Source organism: Aptenodytes patagonicus, chromosome Z, assembly GCF_965638725.1.
Source record: "Aptenodytes patagonicus chromosome Z, bAptPat1.pri.cur, whole genome shotgun sequence".
NCBI lineage: Eukaryota > Metazoa > Chordata > Aves > Sphenisciformes > Spheniscidae > Aptenodytes > Aptenodytes patagonicus.
Genome location: NC_134982.1, coordinates 70,337,475 through 70,355,393, shown reverse-complemented (window position 1 = coordinate 70,355,393; position 17,919 = coordinate 70,337,475). Strand labels below are relative to the sequence as shown.

General features: G+C 40.0%; 1 protein-coding gene across 8 annotated transcripts in view; it reads left to right on the top strand.

Moving 5' to 3' along the window:
* The window catches only part of DMXL1 (Dmx like 1), a 91,685-nt gene that overhangs the window by 26,274 nt on the left and 47,492 nt on the right, over positions 1-17,919 (top strand). For all 8 annotated transcript variants that reach the window (XM_076362569.1, XM_076362568.1, XM_076362567.1 and 5 more), the window contains exons 8-17: positions 436-625; positions 2,211-2,379; positions 10,379-10,591; positions 11,284-11,534; positions 11,630-12,314; positions 12,840-12,961; positions 13,498-13,587; positions 13,897-13,999; positions 16,118-16,234; positions 17,501-17,725. In XM_076362569.1, coding sequence (XP_076218684.1) covers positions 436-625; positions 2,211-2,379; positions 10,379-10,591; positions 11,284-11,534; positions 11,630-12,314; positions 12,840-12,961; positions 13,498-13,587; positions 13,897-13,999; positions 16,118-16,234; positions 17,501-17,725 — 2,165 coding nt within the window. The remainder of the gene's footprint in view (positions 1-435; positions 626-2,210; positions 2,380-10,378; positions 10,592-11,283; positions 11,535-11,629; positions 12,315-12,839; positions 12,962-13,497; positions 13,588-13,896; positions 14,000-16,117; positions 16,235-17,500; positions 17,726-17,919) is intronic.

The following is a 17,919-nucleotide window of genomic DNA, read 5'->3' as shown; positions in this document are numbered from 1 at the left end:
TGTTGTGTTCCTGGTATTACCTTGGTTTCTTTGTTTTGGATATATAATTTTGTAAGTGCTATATAGCAGTAAGATCTGGGGAATTGAGAATAGGTATCCAGAATATGATTAGCTTTTTATGTGAAGGATTTTAGAAAGAAAAACATAAATTTTGCTATTCCAGCTATGACTAATTCTGTAAATTGAAATCCATGATTTGGTGTTGCACAGTTGTGTAATGAAGTTTGAGGTAGTTTTTATTCAGATACTTGAATAGATATGAAAGCCTTTCATACATCATTTGTTTTCCTAAGAATGTATTGTTGAGTTTTTCTTTCCTTAGTATCTTTAAGTTACTTGGTAACTGATAATGGAAAACTGTTTGGTAGTGTTACTTTATTTTGATGCTATGTGATAGTAAGCAGCTTCTTCATACCTTAAATTTTCTTTCATTAGTGGTGCTGTCTGCAATGTACTCCTGACTTGCTGTAAGGATAATGTTTGTCGTCTCTGGGCAGAGACTTTGTTACCCAATGACAGTCTGTTGTATGGTGGAGGATACAACAACTGGAGTGAAGCAGTGAACTTCACAAATAACTTCAAGAGAAATACTTCAAGTAAGGAAAAAGTGCAAAATGCTCTAGAGGTAAGAAGTGAAATTGAACAGTGAGAATAAACACATGTACACACGTAATTTTAGACAGGATTGTAATTAGTAACTTGAACATATATCATAAGCTGAAATGCTTTATACCATAGATGTGCATAAAATGTTATAAAAGAGTGAATTTATCTTGGCCTTCCTAAGGAAGATTTAAAGTGACAGCTGTCCTACTAAGCTGTCACATTAGAAGACACACTGTCATTATGTCACTACTGTCTACTTTGCTTTTGTGACTGAAGCAAAGTGCTTCGCAGTATCTAGTTCAAAAGGCTAGGAACAGTATGGAGCACATACTGTATATAGGTTATGTGAAACCCACTAATGATGCTGCTGTAAAATGTATGGTAGGGGCTCACTTATTACATCTGAAGTTGGGGAATGTTCTCTGGCTTCTGCAACTGGAAAAACAGTGATAATATAGAGGGAAGAAAGATAGCCTTTGTTGCCTTTCTGCTGTAGTCCTCAAGTAGAGCAGACTGCTCATAAGCTGTATCTCTAAGGCAAATGATCCTTGCTGGATAGTGTTTTCTGACCAGTGGGGAGCTGGGGGAAGGTGAAGTGGTCTCCTACAAAGCTGTGTAGCGAGTATGTGGATGTTGTGCTCTTATCTTAATGGAGTGATGTATTTAGCATGATCATGGTGCTTTCTTAGCACATGTGGCACAAATGAAAAATATGACAGGCTGAAAGGCATAACACAGCAAAGAAAAGATATTCAAAGGAGGGAGGGGAAGGGAAGTTGGAGACAGCTCTGTGTTTCCGTTGAAAAATAAGAGGCAACATTAGAGATCAGAAATAACAATTACATAAAAAATGGGAGGAAACTATTTTACATGGGCATGCTGTGGTAAGATGCAAAGGATAGCAAGTGAAAAGGAATGCCAAGAGTGTAATACCATCCTTAATACAAATTGTGTACCTTCTTGTACCTTTTGGTGGCTATATAGATATCTACAGCACAATGGCCTTGAACTGTGCAGTATGTGGAGTGAGACTTTTTAATACTGGCATAGTCAGTCTTAAAAATTGACTATTATTTTTCCGTTGGAAACATCTATTTGCATAAAGGGGGGAAGACCTTAAAACTCATTGGGCTCTTTTGGCGGGAGTGGAAGTACTGATCCAATCAGATCTGAAGTACTGATCCAGTTTTTTGGTCTCTGAAATGAGATTATTCAGATTTGCTGCTTTTTTTTGTTCAGAATCTTGAATAAGTATGGTATATGTTTATGAAACACAATAGTATTTTTTGTTTAAGTATAAAAACTGTATGAACATTGTCTGCATACTGAAATATGAAGCAGTTACTATGTCAAGGTACTGTATGGGCCTTCATAAATGAATCTGAAGGCACTGGTATCTCTCTAATCTGCACAGAGAGTACTGTGGAGTACTCTCTACTCCACAACCTGGATAGTGTTAATTTTTGCGAGAAACTCCACTGATGCTTTAAAGTAGCTTTTAAACTGAAAAATTTCATTCACTAGAATCTAGAAAACCACTTACAGATGAAATCTGCTTTCTCTTTTTGAATGGAATTAAAAATGATACCTTATTCTTCATGCAGTTAAACCTGAGGCACTTCCGACGAGGGAGGAGGAGGTCGGGCACTGTTGTAGCGCATACTGGATATGCTCCACATCAGCAAGATCCCCACGAAGTTCACAGGAACATCCCTCCTCATGCAAATGCACTTTGTCACTTCCATATTGCTGCCAGTATCAATCCAGCCACAGGTAAGAAGCGTGGTAAATCCTTGCTACAGGGTGAACTGTTAGGTCTGTGTTGTCTGTGTAAGCTTAACTGGCTCAGATGTATTTTTACAGTATTTACATGATCATGCAAAATCAGTAGCATGTTGGTTTCATTTAATGCATGGAAGAACCTTCTATAGTAATGAAATGATTTGAATAAATTTCATAGAATCACAGAATCATTTAGGTTGGAGAAGACCTTTTAAGATCAAGTCCAACCATTAACCTAGCACTGCCAAGTTCACCACTAAACCAGGTCCATAAGCGCCACATCTACAGGTCTTTTAAATACTTCCAGGGATGGTGACTCAACCACTTCCCTGGGCAGCCTGTTCCAATGCTTGACAACCCTTTCGGTGAAGACATTTTTCCTAATATCCAATCTAAACCTCCCCTGGCACAACTTGAGGCCATTTGTTCTTGTCCTATCCCTTCTTACTTGGGAGAAGAGACTGACACCCACCTCCCTACAACCTCCTTGCAGCGAGTTGTAGAGAGCGATGAGGTCTCCCCTCAGCCTCCTTTTCTCTTGCCTAAACAACCCGTTCCCTCAGCCACTCCCCATAAGACTTGTTCTCCAGACCCTTCACCAGCCTCGTTGCCCTTCTCTGGACACGCTCCAGCACCTCGACGTCCTTCTTGTAGTGGGGGGCCCAAAGCTGAACACAGTATTCGAGGTGCGGCCTCACCAGTGCCGAGTCCAGGGGCACGATCACTTCCCTACTCCTGCTGGTCACACTGTTTCTGATACAGGCCAGGATGCCATTGGCCACCTTGGCCACCTGGGCACACTGCCGGCTCGTATTCAGCTGGCTGTCAACCAACACCCCCAGGTCCTTTTGCGCAAGGCAGCTTTCCAGCCATTCTTCCCCAAGCCTGTAGCGCTGCATGGGGTTGTTGTGACCCAAGTGCAGAACCTGGCACTTGGCCTTGTTGAACCTTGTACAATTGGCCTCAGCCCATCGATCCAGCCTGTCCAGATCCCTCTGCAGAGCCTTCCTACCATCAAGCAAATCAACACTCCCGCCCAGCTTGGTGTCGTCTGCAAACTGACTGAGGGTGCACTCGATCCCCTCATCCAGATCATTGATAGAGACATTAAACAGAACTGGCCCCAATACTGAGCCCTGGGCAACACCACTTGTGACCGGCTGCCACCTGGATTTAACTCCATTCGCCACAACTGTTTGGGCCTGGCCATCCAGCCAGTTTTTTACCCAGTAAAGAGTACATCCATCCAAGCCATGAGCAGCCAGTTTCTCCAGGAGAATGCTGTGGGAAACGGTGTCAAAGGCTTTACTAAAGTCTAGGTAGACCACATCCACAGCCTTTCCCTCATCCACTAAGTGGGTCACCTTGTCACAAAAGGAGATCAGGTTAGTCAAGCAGGACCTGCCTTTCATAAATCCATGCTGACTGGGCCTGATCACCTGGTTGTCCTGTACGTGCTGCGTGATGGCACTCAAGATGATCTGCTTCATAATCTTCCCTGGCACCGAGGCCAGGCTGACAGGCCTGTAGTTCCCCGGATCCTCCTTCCGGCCCTTCTTGTAGATGGGTGTTACATTTGCTAACTTCCAGTCAACCGGGACCTCCCTGGTTAGCCAGGACTGCTGATAAAGAATTGAAAATGGCTTGGTGAGCATTTCCACCAGCTCCCTCGGTACCCTTGGGTGGATCCCATCTGGCCCCATAGGCTTGTGTGTCCCCACATGGTTTAACAGGTCGCTAACCATTTCCCTTAGTTTATGGGGGCTTCATTCTGCTCCCCATCCCCGTCTTCCAGCTCAGGGGGCTGGGTACCCTGAGAACAACTGGTCTCACTATTAAAGACTGAGGCAAAGAAGGCATTAAGTACCTCTGCCTTTTCCTCGTCCTTTGTCGTTATGTTTCCCCCCGCATCCAATACAGGATGAAGATCTTAGCCGTCCTTTTGCTGCTAACGTATTTATAGAAACATGTTTTATTGTCTTTTATGGCAATAGCCAGATCTAGTTGGGTTTTGGCCCTTCTAATTTCTTCCCTGCATAACCTCATGGCATCCTTGTAGTCCTCCTGAGTTGCCTGCCCCTTCTTCCAAAGGTCATAAACTCTCCTTTTTTCCCTGAGTTCCAGCCAAAGCTGTCTGTTCAGCCAGGCCGGTCGTCTTCCCCGCCAGCTCGTCTTTTGGCACATGGGGACGGCCTGCTCCTGCGCCTTTAAGATTTCCTTCTTGAAGAATGTCCAGCCTTCCTGGACTCCTTTGCCCTTCAGGACTGCGTCCCAAGAGACTCTGTCAACCAGTCTCCTCACCAGGCCAAAGTCTGCCCTCCAGAAGTCCAAGGTAGCAGTTCTGCTCACCCTCCTCCTTACTTCTCCAAGAATGAAAAACTCTTGTCGTTTTGTGGTTGCTGTGCCCAAGACAGCCTCCAGCTGTCACGTCACCCACAAGTCCTTCTCTGTTCACAAACAACAGGTCCAGCAGGGTGCCCTTCCTAGTTGGGTCACTCACCAGCTGTGTCGGGAACTTATCTTCCACACACTCCAGGAACCTCTTAGACTCTGTTTCCTCTCTGCTCTATTGTATTTCCAGCCAACATCTGGTAGGTTGAAGTCCCCCATGAGAACCCGGGCTAGCGATTGTGAGACTTCTCCCAGCTGCTTATAGAATATTTCGTCTGTCTCTTCATCCTGGTTGGGTGGTCTATAGCAGACTCCCACCATGATACCTGCCTTGTTGGCCTTCCCCCTGATTCTTACCCATAAACACTCAACCCTGTTGTCACCATCAGTAAGCTCTAGACAGTCAAAACACTCCCTAACGTACAGGGCTATCCCACCGCCTCTCCTTCCTCGCCTGTCCCTTCTGAAGAGTTTGTAGCCATCCGTTGCAGCCCTCCAGTTGTGCGGGTCACCCCACCATGTTTCCGTGATGGCAACTATATCATAGTTTTCCTGCTGCACAGTGTCTTCCAGCTGCTCGTGTTTGTTGCCCGTGCTGCGTGTGTTGGTGTAGATGCACTTGAGTTGGGCTATTGATCCCACCACCTTTTTGGGGGGAGAAAGCCAAATTCCTACGTGACCATTCTCAGGCGGTCCCTTGGTTTCTAACACATCCATAACCCTTGCGTCTTTGCTGCCGTATGGGTCTCCATGCCCTACCTCCACTGAGACGGACTCCACAGACCAAAGGACTTTGCTAGCGCACCGTCCCTCAAACATTGGCATGCCGCCCCCAGGCTTATCTCTAGCGAGCCTGGTTTTATCCCTTTCCCCCTTCAAATCTAGTTTAAAGCTCTTTCAGTGAGCCCTGCTAGTTTCTGTGCAAAGATCCTTTTCCCCCTTTGAGACAGGTGTACCCTGTCTGTCGCCAGCGGGCCCGGTGTCGTGTAGACCGACCCATGATCAAAGACCCCAAAATTCTGCCGGTGACACCAGTCTCGGAGCCAGGTGTTGATCTGCCGGCTCTTCCTGTTTCTTCCCTCATCGTTCCCTGCAACTGGAAGGGTAGAGGAGAATACTGCTTGTGCTCCTGATCCCTTAAGCAGTCGTCCCAAGGCCCTGAAGTCTCTCTTGATTGCCCTTGGACTTCTTGTTGCAACTTCATCGCTGCCTACCTGAGAAATCAATAATGGATAATAATCTGAGGGCTGTACCAGGGTAGGAGGTTTTCTCTTTGTATCTTTTACCCGGGCCCCAGAGAGGCAGCAGACTTCCCTAAGAAGTGGGTCTGGTCCTTGGGCCTTCTGTTTCCTTCAGAAGCGTCTCTTATGACAATGACCAATCTTTTTTTCTTTATGGAAGCGGTTTTGACGCAGGGCGTAGGCTGACTTAACTTCGGCAACTCCTCCAACCTAGATGAACCATTGTCCTGTTATTGTTCGGTTCCACTGGCAGAGCGTCGTACCTGTTGTGCAAGGGCACCTGGAAAGGTGAGGTAGTCAGGGAGGAGATGCGCCTGCTGTGCCGGGCAGGAACTTGTTGCTATTGCCCCCTATCCCTTAACTCACTGCATTCTGCCGGGTGGAGAGAGGATAGGGAATCCTCTGTACCATACGTCCTGTCTGCCTGTCGGGCCTGTCTCAGGGAAGGTAGGGTGCGGTTCCGGTAGTCAGTCTGTCTCTCTCTCTGACTCCCTGATACTCCTCAACCTCCTCCCAGAGCTCTGTCAGTAAGTGGTGAAGTTCTCTACCTGGGTGCACCTCCCACAGGTGTGCTCACTGCTGCTGTCTGATACTGGTGTAAGAGCAGGGCACACCCTGCAGCCTGACACCTGTGTGGCAGCATGTCCCCACTGGAGCTCCACCAGTCTGGGAAGCTGCATCAGTCGTGGTGGGTGCAGAGCTTAGAGAGGCTGTGGCTTTCTGCCGAGTGGATGCTGTTGCTCCCTGGTTGAGCTGGCAGAGCTTCAGTGCCCTCCCTGCACACCCACCTGTGTGAACTGCCGCACCACGCCCTTGCTGCCATGCCACATCCTGTTTGCTCACCCTGTTGGCGGTGCTCCTGGTCACTAGTGCTCCCCAGGGTCTTCTTTTATACCTGTGGGCGGGGCTCGGCTGCTGTTGCTCCTGGCCCCGCCCAGGTCCCATCAGCTGCTGTCGTGTGAGTTGTGGGCTCTTGGCAGCTCTCTCGGCTCCCCCTGAGGTTCTCCCAGTTAGCAAAACCCCAGTATGCACTGTGCTGGAGCGCTCTGCTGCTGATCGTGCCGGCACCGGAGCTGCTTGCCTCAGCGACTGAGTGATTCCTCTACAGTCACCCCATCTTTCATTTTTGGTCGTCTTTTAAATGAGATTCACAATGGTCTGAGATGCAGAAGGCTAAGTATTTGTAAATGGAGTTACAAATTTACTGGGAATTGTGTATGATATTGGGAGCACACTGGTAAATCAAAAATTTCCAAGCTTCTTAAAATGAGTACCTGACACTAAGTGTCTGAAGTAACCCCACAACCCTGTACTTCTGTCTCTGAACCAAGTAAAACAAACAGGCCTTCATCTTGTGTTCCATAAACTTTAATATTCTCTTGCACTCAAGCAATATGTTGATAGGCATTAAGGAAAATCCCCTATAGTCGCTAATATTTCTGTCTTCATAATTGTTTGTGTATGCTGAAAATAAAATGCATGTCTGCTCATTGGAAAACTGAATAGAAATGCAATATTGAATGGCCTTTCATTAAGGTTTTATTGCTGTGATGTGGTTTCCTGTGTCTAGACTTAATGAGCAAACATATTATGTAATCCTTTTTCTTAAACTAGTTAAGCTCTGTCTTATAAATAGTATTTTTAAATGTTTTTTTTGTTCCTACTGACCCTTGTTTGAAAGGCCAAGTTTGACCTAAAGGCATTCATGATTAGTTCATATTTGTAGCTGTACAGTCCTTGGTATGATTATAAAGAACTATTGGTTTCCATTACCATTGCTGAGCTAAGCAAGCTGTAAACACTTTCTCCTGTAAGATTAGTTAGTCTTCACCTTTTAAAGTATTGGCTCATGTTTCTTTTAACAGATATGACTAGAATCACATCCAGCCTACCAAAAGGAAACTTTTTGCAGTTTTGTGCTGTACCATCAATGCTATCCTATTTCTACAGGAAACGTCTTCAAGTCCTTACATATGTTACTAACCAATGTCATAAAGGAAGATTTCTCCAAAACTTCTTGGAGATTTGTAGGTCTCCTCTCTGCATTTCTGCATCTTCAAATTGCACAAGGAGCTAGCTAACCTTTTCATGTGGCTAGCACATAATCTTTCACTATCTTTTTTATATCTACTCTTAATGCACTTCTTTCCTTGTTTGTTTATACATAATAACTAAGTAAACTTTAATTTTGCTTTTAATAGTCTTCACAATATAAATGTGCCCAACAGCAAACTCACAGAATGGGAATAAAAATAATTTTGGAAAAGAATGGTAAAAGTCTTTTATAGGTGTCTAACACTTGTTCCATAAACTTTAATATTCTCTTGCACTCAAGCAATATGCCTTTTTAATCTTGTATTTCTTCTATGTTATCTGTATTAATATTATCTATCTTGATACTGTCTTTTGGATCACTTGGTCTTTGACTCAGTAGATTGGAGGGTAATGAGTTGTTCTTTAATGCAGAACCTCTGTTTGAAGTAACTTTCACATCTTAAATCTTAATTTGAAGAAATATCTGTCTTCCCTCACAGTTAAGTCCTTAAGTACGTCAGTCTAACCAGATTCTCTAGGTAGTCCTTTTAGTTTGCCCTTTTGAAATTAAATTTTATCTGAAAACCTAATTCTATTTTCTTTCATTTAATTTGAACCAAATCGGTTTATGATCTCTCACTTGAAAATTTGCCCTTATTACATTCAGAGTACTTGATAAAAACTAAGGCCAAAGCAGCTTTATCTCTCATTCACTTCACTTTTTGAAGAATAATAATGCTGTCATATAAAAGAATAAATGTCGTCTTAATTTTTATTCTGTTTGTGTTTTGTTGTTAATTTTGAAACTCATTTTCTTGCAGCAACAAAATCATTGAGGCCTTCTTTTATACTAGAGTGTTATTTAAACTGGTATTCAGCCTGGGTGGAGTTCAGTGAAAAGAATTAAGCGGTGGTTGTTAGGACAACATTATCTCTAGGCAAATCCAGAAAAAGTTACTGAATCCAAAGACCTTAGAAGTTTTCTGGAAAGAGTGAATGTGATTTATGAAGCAGACAGAAATTCACTAAGGATTTTGTCCAGAGCTGAGCAGTAGTTAGAATTTGGTAGTTTTGAGGTAGGAGAATGGGGAAAAGAAGTGATTTCTTTAGCAATCTTTTGATATATACTCAAAGTACGTAGATTTATAATATAATCTGAAAAGTCATCTTTCCAGTTCACCTTCTTATTCATGTCTGCTGTAGTTTCGTCTTCCAAAGAGAGACCAACAGAATTCTTCCCTCCAAGTTCTGTTTTTGCCAAATGTATTACGATGTTTTTGAGACTGGCATTAATTGGCCTTTTCAGGAAGACAGACTGTTTCTTAAATACCGTGTTTCTTAAATACTCTGTGTTCTTCTTCCCCCCCCTCCCCTGCTGCATCCCCTCCCCACAACAAAATTGCTGGTAGTCATGGTGGTCTGTCCTTCTATCTGTGTGTTCTCAGTTATCATTTTCTTAAGCTAGACTGGAGGGTAAGTAATTCAAAGCCATCACTGGCTTTGGAAAAAAAAACAGAATTGGAGTAAGAAGTATTTTGTCTCCCAGGGCATGGAATTTAAGTAATGCTGAATAAATAGGGAGCAGAAGGAGATGAGTATATATGGAGACTTCTAGGTGGAAATTAAATGCAGGTTGAGCTTTTAGCATGCTGCTGTATGTCCCATTTGAGGAAATTACAGTAAATCACCTAGCTGCTTTTTAGCCACACTTAATTTAGATGATGTTACTCTGCAGCATTCTGATACTTGCTTCTGTCACTTACTTTGTGATTACTGCTTTATTTTTCATAGCCACTTGGGACACCAAGTAGCACCATAGGGCAATATAAAATAATAATGCAATCTATAGGAATCAGAAATCCTGGCTTTATGTGATGGTGTTACAGAGTTACTAGTCTGTGCTAGTGTAAGCCCTGTAATATGTGGTCCTTGATTACAGTGTATACTTACTGCAGCCTCCATTGTGGACTAAATGTTGGGAAATTATGCTTAAATTATTTGGTTCGTACTGAGCTGTAGTAGCAAAAGACAAGGTAAATTAACCAGCACATACAGTGTTACATCACAAAGATGTAACAGTGCAGGGCCATACTGTATGTAATGTAAGCACACCAAAGAACCTCCCTGTGGAACATCTCTTGTGGTAGCAGTCAAGCAATTTAATACTGAAAGTAGATGATGTTGGTGAAATGAATGACAAGTGGCAATACACTTAATGTATTATTTTTTTCATGGCAGCGTTTCTGCTTAAAAACATTTTCTCTAAAATTATTTTTTGGCCAAACTACTTGGTTTTCAAAAATGTCAACATCTTTTTCTGGTAGATATTCCTCTACTCCCTTCTATCACATCTCTGAGTCTTGGTGAAAATGAAGAAAAAAGTGGACCTTTTGTTGTGCACTGGCTAAACAATAAAGAACTTCATTTTACCTTATCCATGGAAGTATTTTTGCAACAACTTAAAAAGAGTTTTGAACATCATTCTCCTGAGACTAATACTGAGGAATCTAATCAAATGGATAGCAGATCCATGGAAGGTAAAACTCTTACCATAGACAAATGGCTTTCATTTTACAACACTATTTGTAATGTTCTTTCATGTGAAGTAAGAGGTGGGCAATTTGACATGTAAGGATACAGACAGATTACAGTAGCATTTTTATGCATTTTCTTCCCTTACACTGGAAGTACCTAAGTGACTTAAAAATCTCTATCTAGAAATTCTGAATTTGTTTATGGTTGTTCCAGAGATTTTGAGTGAGTTATGCTGAAAACTGTATTATTTAGGCTGACTTGGAGGCCTTTGCATTAAAGTGTGCTATTTTAACATGTTTAAGGGAGTAGGTGCGACCTCTAGAATTAACTTTCTTTTTTTTAATATTAATGTACACCTAATTTAAATAGCTTTATTCTATAACATAATATAGTCAATTAATTTAAATATATACAGTTTGGAAATGACTGCTTTTGTTCTGCCTATGCATGCAAAAATTTATATAAAATGGGGAAAAATAAGAGTATTTAAAATTAAGGTGCAATATAAACAATTTTTGTTTGTTAGTCATTGACTGGGGTCCACTAGAGGATTTCTGGTTAAAATTTTAATTATTTTAAATTTGTGCTTAATACGAGTGGTTTATAAAAGGCCTGAAATGTGCTCCAATGCCTAAATAACACTGCTTGCTATACTTCTGCTTTTGAATATAATATATATATCTGTGTGTTCTAGAAGTTGATGAAAATGGAGATGAACAAAAAGGAAACCAAGAAAAGAAGGAACTGGGTGATGAGAAAAGTCCAAATTCGAGCCTTGTTCCTTTATCTTCTGCTATTATTGATCATGAAATTGAAGTACTACTTTCTGAATGGAGTAAAAATGCTGACATGCTATTCAGTATACACCCTATGGATGGTTCACTGCTGGTATGGCATGTGGACTGGCTAGATGAATACCAGCCTGGCATGTTTCGCCAGGTGCAGGTACTTTATTTTATTTGGATTATGCATTGTTATTCAGTGAGAAGTATGATGAGAAAATAACTTTAATATTCTTTCTCCCTTCCTTAAAATTCCAGGTATCATTTGTCTCAAGAATTCCTGTTGCATTTCCGACGGGTGATGCAAACTCTCTTTGCAGAAGTATAGTGATGTATGCTTGTACCAAAAATGTTGACTTAGCTATTCAACAAGGCAAACAAAAGCCTCCTGGCCTTACACGATCTTCATCTATGCTTATCTCTTCAGGACACAGTAAATCAACCAACAGTTTAAAACTAAGTATCTTCACACCCAATGTTATGATGATTTCCAAACATGCAGATGGATCATTGAACCAGTGGCTAGTGAGTTTTGCTGAGGAATCTGCTTTTTCCACTGTACTCAGTATTTCACATAAATCCCGATATTGTGGTCACCGTTTTCATCTTAATGACCTGGCTTGCCACTCAGTATTACCACTGTTGCTTACAACCTCACATCACAATGCTCTAATTTCACCAGATGTTGAGAATGCAAAACAGGCAAATGACTCTTTAAAGTCTCAGGAGTCACCAGTAAGACTTCAGAGTAGAGGCAATGCAGATGTAACATCCCAGGATCCCAATGCGGTTTACAGTGAACTTATTCTTTGGAGAGTTGACCCTGTTGGGCCTTTGTCCTTTTCTGGTGGAGTTTCTGAACTTGCTCGGATCAATTCTCTCCATGTTTCAGCTTTTTCTAATGTTGCATGGCTGCCCACACTTATACCCAGCTATTGCCTTGGTGAGTTTGGTTTCCTGATTTGTGAAGTGTTCTGGAGTAAAAGTAATATAACCTAATAATGCAATTAAATAGATAATGTAGCTATACTTGAATGCGTTGGAAAAAATGTTAAGCATGGGTCCTTTATTTCACAAAATTTCCAAACTGATACTTGGAAATTGTTTATTCCTGTGTGAAGAATTGCTGTGTTCTTCTGCCTTCTTTTATGTATTTGATATTTTAGAAGCTAATGCAGTAAAGTTCTTAGATGCTAGTGCATACTTCAAAGTGTGTGGAACACTTAAAAGCAGAGATAGATTTTGCTCTGGTTTGCAAATGGTGTTCTCATTTCCTTTCATATACTTAAATTTGGTTGCCAAGTGCAGCATTAAACTTTGTAGTTGTTGCTTGTGAACAGAAATTAATGAGAGAATTTTTCTTACACTACATTATTTTCGTTCATAACGTCAAAATTTCCTCTTGCCAAAAAAAGGGAGCAACTTGGTGTTTGAGTATTTCAGCACTTTGTGCATTCTTATTTTTCAGGTGCATACTGTAATTCTCCAAGTGCCTGCTTTGTGGCTAGTGACGGACAGCATTTGAGATTATACCAAGCTGTAATAGACGCTAAGAAACTTTTGTGTGAGCTCTCCAGTCCAGAAATTTCTGTAAGTGAAAAGCTGTCTCAAGTTTTTGGAGGTTGGAACTTCATTCAGTAGTGCTAGTTTCAGGCTTGTTGGTAACTGACTAAGCTGGTTGCTGAGGATTTCACATTGTAGCTATACTGCATTCCATTTAATCTGAAACACTGCATGTTGAGGCAGGTCAATGCTTGGTTGGGAAATACCTCTGAAACACTTGCACTACGAGACGTAATAACAGAGCAACAAACTGTGTGTGTGCATTGTCCCTCCTAAAATAAAGTTGAGGTGACAATGCAGCTCGGGGAAAGCACAATAAACTGCTGAATGCAAGGCTTTCTAGATGAGAGATGCAAGTTCTTGTCGCCTGTCAGCCATCGAAAACAACGTGGCTCTTGTTAAAACTGGGAATGTTATCTGTGTTCTTGGTGGATTGCAACCAGTGTATGTTTAATGCTTTAGTTTACATTTGCTTAGTGATGTTGCACCTACCTAGCAGGCTGTACCACAGAAATGCACAAAACTGAGTTAACAAGACCATCCCCCTAACTCTTTTTAAACAGAAATATGTTGGTGAAGTTTTTAACATCGTAAGTCAGCAATCTACGGCTCGCCCAGGATGTATCATTGAACTGGATGCTATCACTGAGCTTGTAAGATCTTTTTCTTACTCACTTCATACCATAATTAGCTTGTTTAAAAAGTGTTAATAATAAGGCTATACCTTTAGCTCTTCGTCAGGTAAAGATGAGGTATTTAAAGACTGATTCTGACATATACTTGCTTTTGGTTTCATAGTACCTGTAAATGAAAAAAGTGAGTAATGAAGGTGCATTTTCTTGAGAAATCTTTCACTGATGTGTATAACCGAACAGTCAAGTTAAAAGCTCCCATGTTAGACAGCAATCTTAAACAGTACACTCCATGATGTTCACTTCTTGTGTGTGTTTTTACTTTCTTAGCATGGCAGGAAAACACAGTTATTCCATGTTTTTCAAGAAGACTTCATTTTAAATAACCAGGAGAAGAAAACACCTGAAAAGAACAACAATTTGCCGGACTCTGGTAAAGAATTCTTTTTCATAGAACACTGAAGACAAAGTATTATATTTTTCATTCCACAGAGGAAAAAGAACTTGTTATATAGCTTTTAGCATTTTAAGGTCAAATACCTTAGTCTGTTTGAGATCTTTATATACCAAAGAAGAAAATCTAGTCTAATGAAACTCATGGGTGTTTCACTTCCTTTAAGAGTAGTGTGCAACCAAATTTAGATAAAGTAGCTTAAATCATGAGATACCCATCATGTACTGTATTAAGCATTCCATTGCTGATACCTTTCTTACATGAGGAGGAAAGGGTTTTAAATGTAGAGCGTGTAGCTGTAGGATATGACATAGACAAAGCTTACTTGCGTCCTTTCATGATGGATGTCCATCCTTTACATCAACTAAATACTGTTCCTCAGGCCTTGCGTTGTATAATAAATGGCAGGCCAAACAAATCCCCCAAAACACAACTATAAAATACAATACTATGAGTAGTGTGTGAATTTGTAGGTCTTTGGGCAGATCTGAATTGCTCTGGAATAAATGATCAGTTTTCCTTGGTGGAGTGGGTCATTGGTTGTGTTATATAGGCATCTCAATTTTGTTTTGTTCTGTTCCAATGATATAATGTAGAAAAAAAGGGTCAGAGTAAAGTTTGTGATACGAAGTCATCAGCAGTAGTAAAGGAAATGCTAAATAAAAGGAACCAAAGTTGTGGAACAGTGTCAAAATGTTGCATAATAACTTGGTACACAAAATTTATTTTTGTTAGAAGAAAAGGGAGACACCTAAGGAAATATTACCTGAACTGTATATACGTAGTGATCAATTCTGTATTAGCTGTTTCTAGTTGAGAAAGATTTGGAGTAATGGAGATAATCTATGAAAATGTCAACCCAACTCTCGGTAGAGGTCAAAAAATGCAAATGGGATGTTGAAAATTAAGAACAAAATAGAGAACAAAAAGAACTGTTACTCTACAGCATAAATTTGGACATTTGCATCTTGAGTATGATGTACAGAAAGGACTTTAAAAGAAATATAGAAGCTATTTGATCTTAGAAAAGGGCAACTGTATACATCTGTATGTGTTCTGAAGGTCTATATGGATTGTTGCCATGTAAGAAATTGGGCTAAATGGACCCTTTGAAAATCTGTAAATTAGAAGGGTATCATTCACATACATTCTAATTTGAAAGTATTTTCTAGTACTTTAAAGCTCTTCAGTTTTGAAAACCCCCACTATTTCTTCTTTAATAAAGCATACAAGTATTTAGCTCATGTTGTTTTTAAAAAAAGAACAAATGCACTTGCGTTTTTCTACAGTACCGTAAGCAACCCAATGTCAAACCCACAGGGCAAATAAAGCTTATTCTTGATGATGTTTTATATAGGTGCACACCGAAAGAAGGGTTGGAGGAATCATGGAGGAAAGATGGTCATTAAACTAACTATTCCCTCTTGGTCCTAATGGGTTTACTTTGGTGCTAAGGAAGGAGGATGGTTGGGTGCACCCTCCAGAAATTGGCTCCTACTAATATTACAACTCATGTTGTCTTTTCTTGGGGTGAAACTATAGCAAATAATTTCTTAGGAAGAAGCATTGTATGTCTCGTGCATTCCAGACTATATAGTTGGTCTGGCTGGGTTGTGATGGATGAGCCTATCCATTAGACCAGGCTATGACTTTCCCAACTGTTGACATGGCATTTCTTCTCTAGATGTAACTTGTATACTTTTTATACATTAAAGGCCAGACATCTGTGTAGCTCGCTGTCTTAACTGTTACAGTTGGCAGTAACAGATAGCTAAGAAACTGTAAGAGACAAGCATGTAAAAGACAAAGGTGTAGAGCTGAGAGTACATTCTGGGATTTAACTTTAAACACAACAAATTCAGGCAAATATTTTGTTCTCTCTAAAAGAAAACGTTGACAGTTCTTCATGTGTGTACCTATAATTGTAGTCATTGTTGCTTGTGATAAAATACTGAGAAAACTAATATAACAGAGTCAGATCATTGCATTTCAGTATTAGTTCGTAATAGCTTAATATGATTATTTGCTAGCCAGCAAAATTTAGTTCTGCTTTCAGGTGAATAACCCCTAAGATCTTCCTGTTCTGAATTTCATCAGGAAATCAGCAGAATGGATTCTCTGAAAAATTCTACCTAATAGTAATAGAGTATACTCAAAACCGTTCGTTACTACATATGTGGCATTTACATTTGAAGTCAATTCCTGTCTCAGTAGGTAAGCCCTTTTTCTTGTAGCTTTCTGTTTAAAAAAAAAAAGGGACTATCTCACGAATATATCTGCTATTCAGCGTATTCTAAATTGTATTTCAGCTTTTTGAAAAGAATCTGTAATTTGATTACAAGCTTTAGTCACAACCCATTCTTTCTTGATTACTACTTAATCTTCAGAATGATGAAGCTTTTGAGTTCAGCCTGAGCCCAAAGTTTGGTATTTTTTGTGCATTCTAAGGGCAAATATATTTATCTGGTTTTAATACAGCCTAACAGTTCAGATGTTTTGCTTCTCAGAAGTTTTTGTTCTGCAGTTTTTGAGTTTACACTTAAGTTCTAAATTGGACTGTAGTCTGAAGCACCTAAACATCAGAGATACAATTACGAACAACTTTAAAGTTCTGAAATCTGCTGGTTCTCTTTCAGACTACCAAGCTACCACAAAAACTATAAAACTTTAAGTAAGCTAAGATACACTTCAGTAGTTTTCCGTTAACATTTGAAGATTTTTAAGAAAACATAAATATGGCATTCATTACATATCAGAGGAATCTGTTACAATGCATGTTTCTGTCATTTAAACCAAATTGGTCTTACTGTTGCTTTCAAAGGCAGAATTTCTTGAGTTATTTTAAGTATTATTGCAATTAGTTTATAAGTTGGTGAGAAGACTAAAGATCCAAATTTTCTGATCTACTTACATAATGAGGACATTACTGATAAGGCTTTTCAACCAACCTGTTGGCAATCTTCATGTTCCAAATCCATCAAATTCATACTTCAACTGTTGAGTTTTATGAAAAAAAAAAGTAATGAAGCATTTGTATCACATAATCTCCAAGATCCTACATTTTAAGCAAATACTAACAAAACTTTTCTGAATAATACCTTTCCCCAATTGTAAGGTAAGACATAGAGGTCTTAATTTAATTTTCTCTAACTGCAGGTATTTTGTGCTTCATGAAACGTTAATTTCTGTGGATAACCACATACATACCTCTTTAGTCTGCAGTTTTAGTGTTTCTGGTTACAGTTTGATTGTTTTAAGTCTGAATAGTTTAAAGCTATAAATTGTCAGCAGTTTTAGAATTTCAGAAGTATTTAATCTGAGGTGTGCTAGCATTTCTCTTTAAAGCATTTCATTAAAATGAAAGTAAAATTTTAAGTCATGTTTTATCTGTCTTTTTGGAACTTTTAAGGTGAGTAAAATTTCTTCTTAGGTTAAAAGAAATCATTGACTTTTTTAAATTAACAATGCAAACTTTTTTAGATGAAAAGATAGATTCAAATACACCTGAAGCAGCAACACAAGCGGAAGAATTGTATCCTTCACCAGATCCAGAGAAGATCCAATCACCTTTCACTCAAAAGTACCAGGCCTGTAGAGCAAACCTTCAGAGCACCAGCTGGCTTACTCTGTCTTCCAGAATGGTGTATAGTCAAGAGTTGAGTTTGCCAGAAGGAGTAGAGATAATAAGTGTAAAGCCATCAGCAGGTTTGTAATTGTTTTTAAAGAATAAAATAAAGAATCCTTGCATTTCTGACTTTGGTCTTAAAATAGAAACAAAGTAATAGTAAGTTTGGTATTTGTTGTGAAAATTAAAACGCCTGTAGGCGGATCCAAAAGGTTTGCAATAACTTGCTCCCCCTGACTTTATATCTCAATCCTGGAACTAATACTAAAATGCA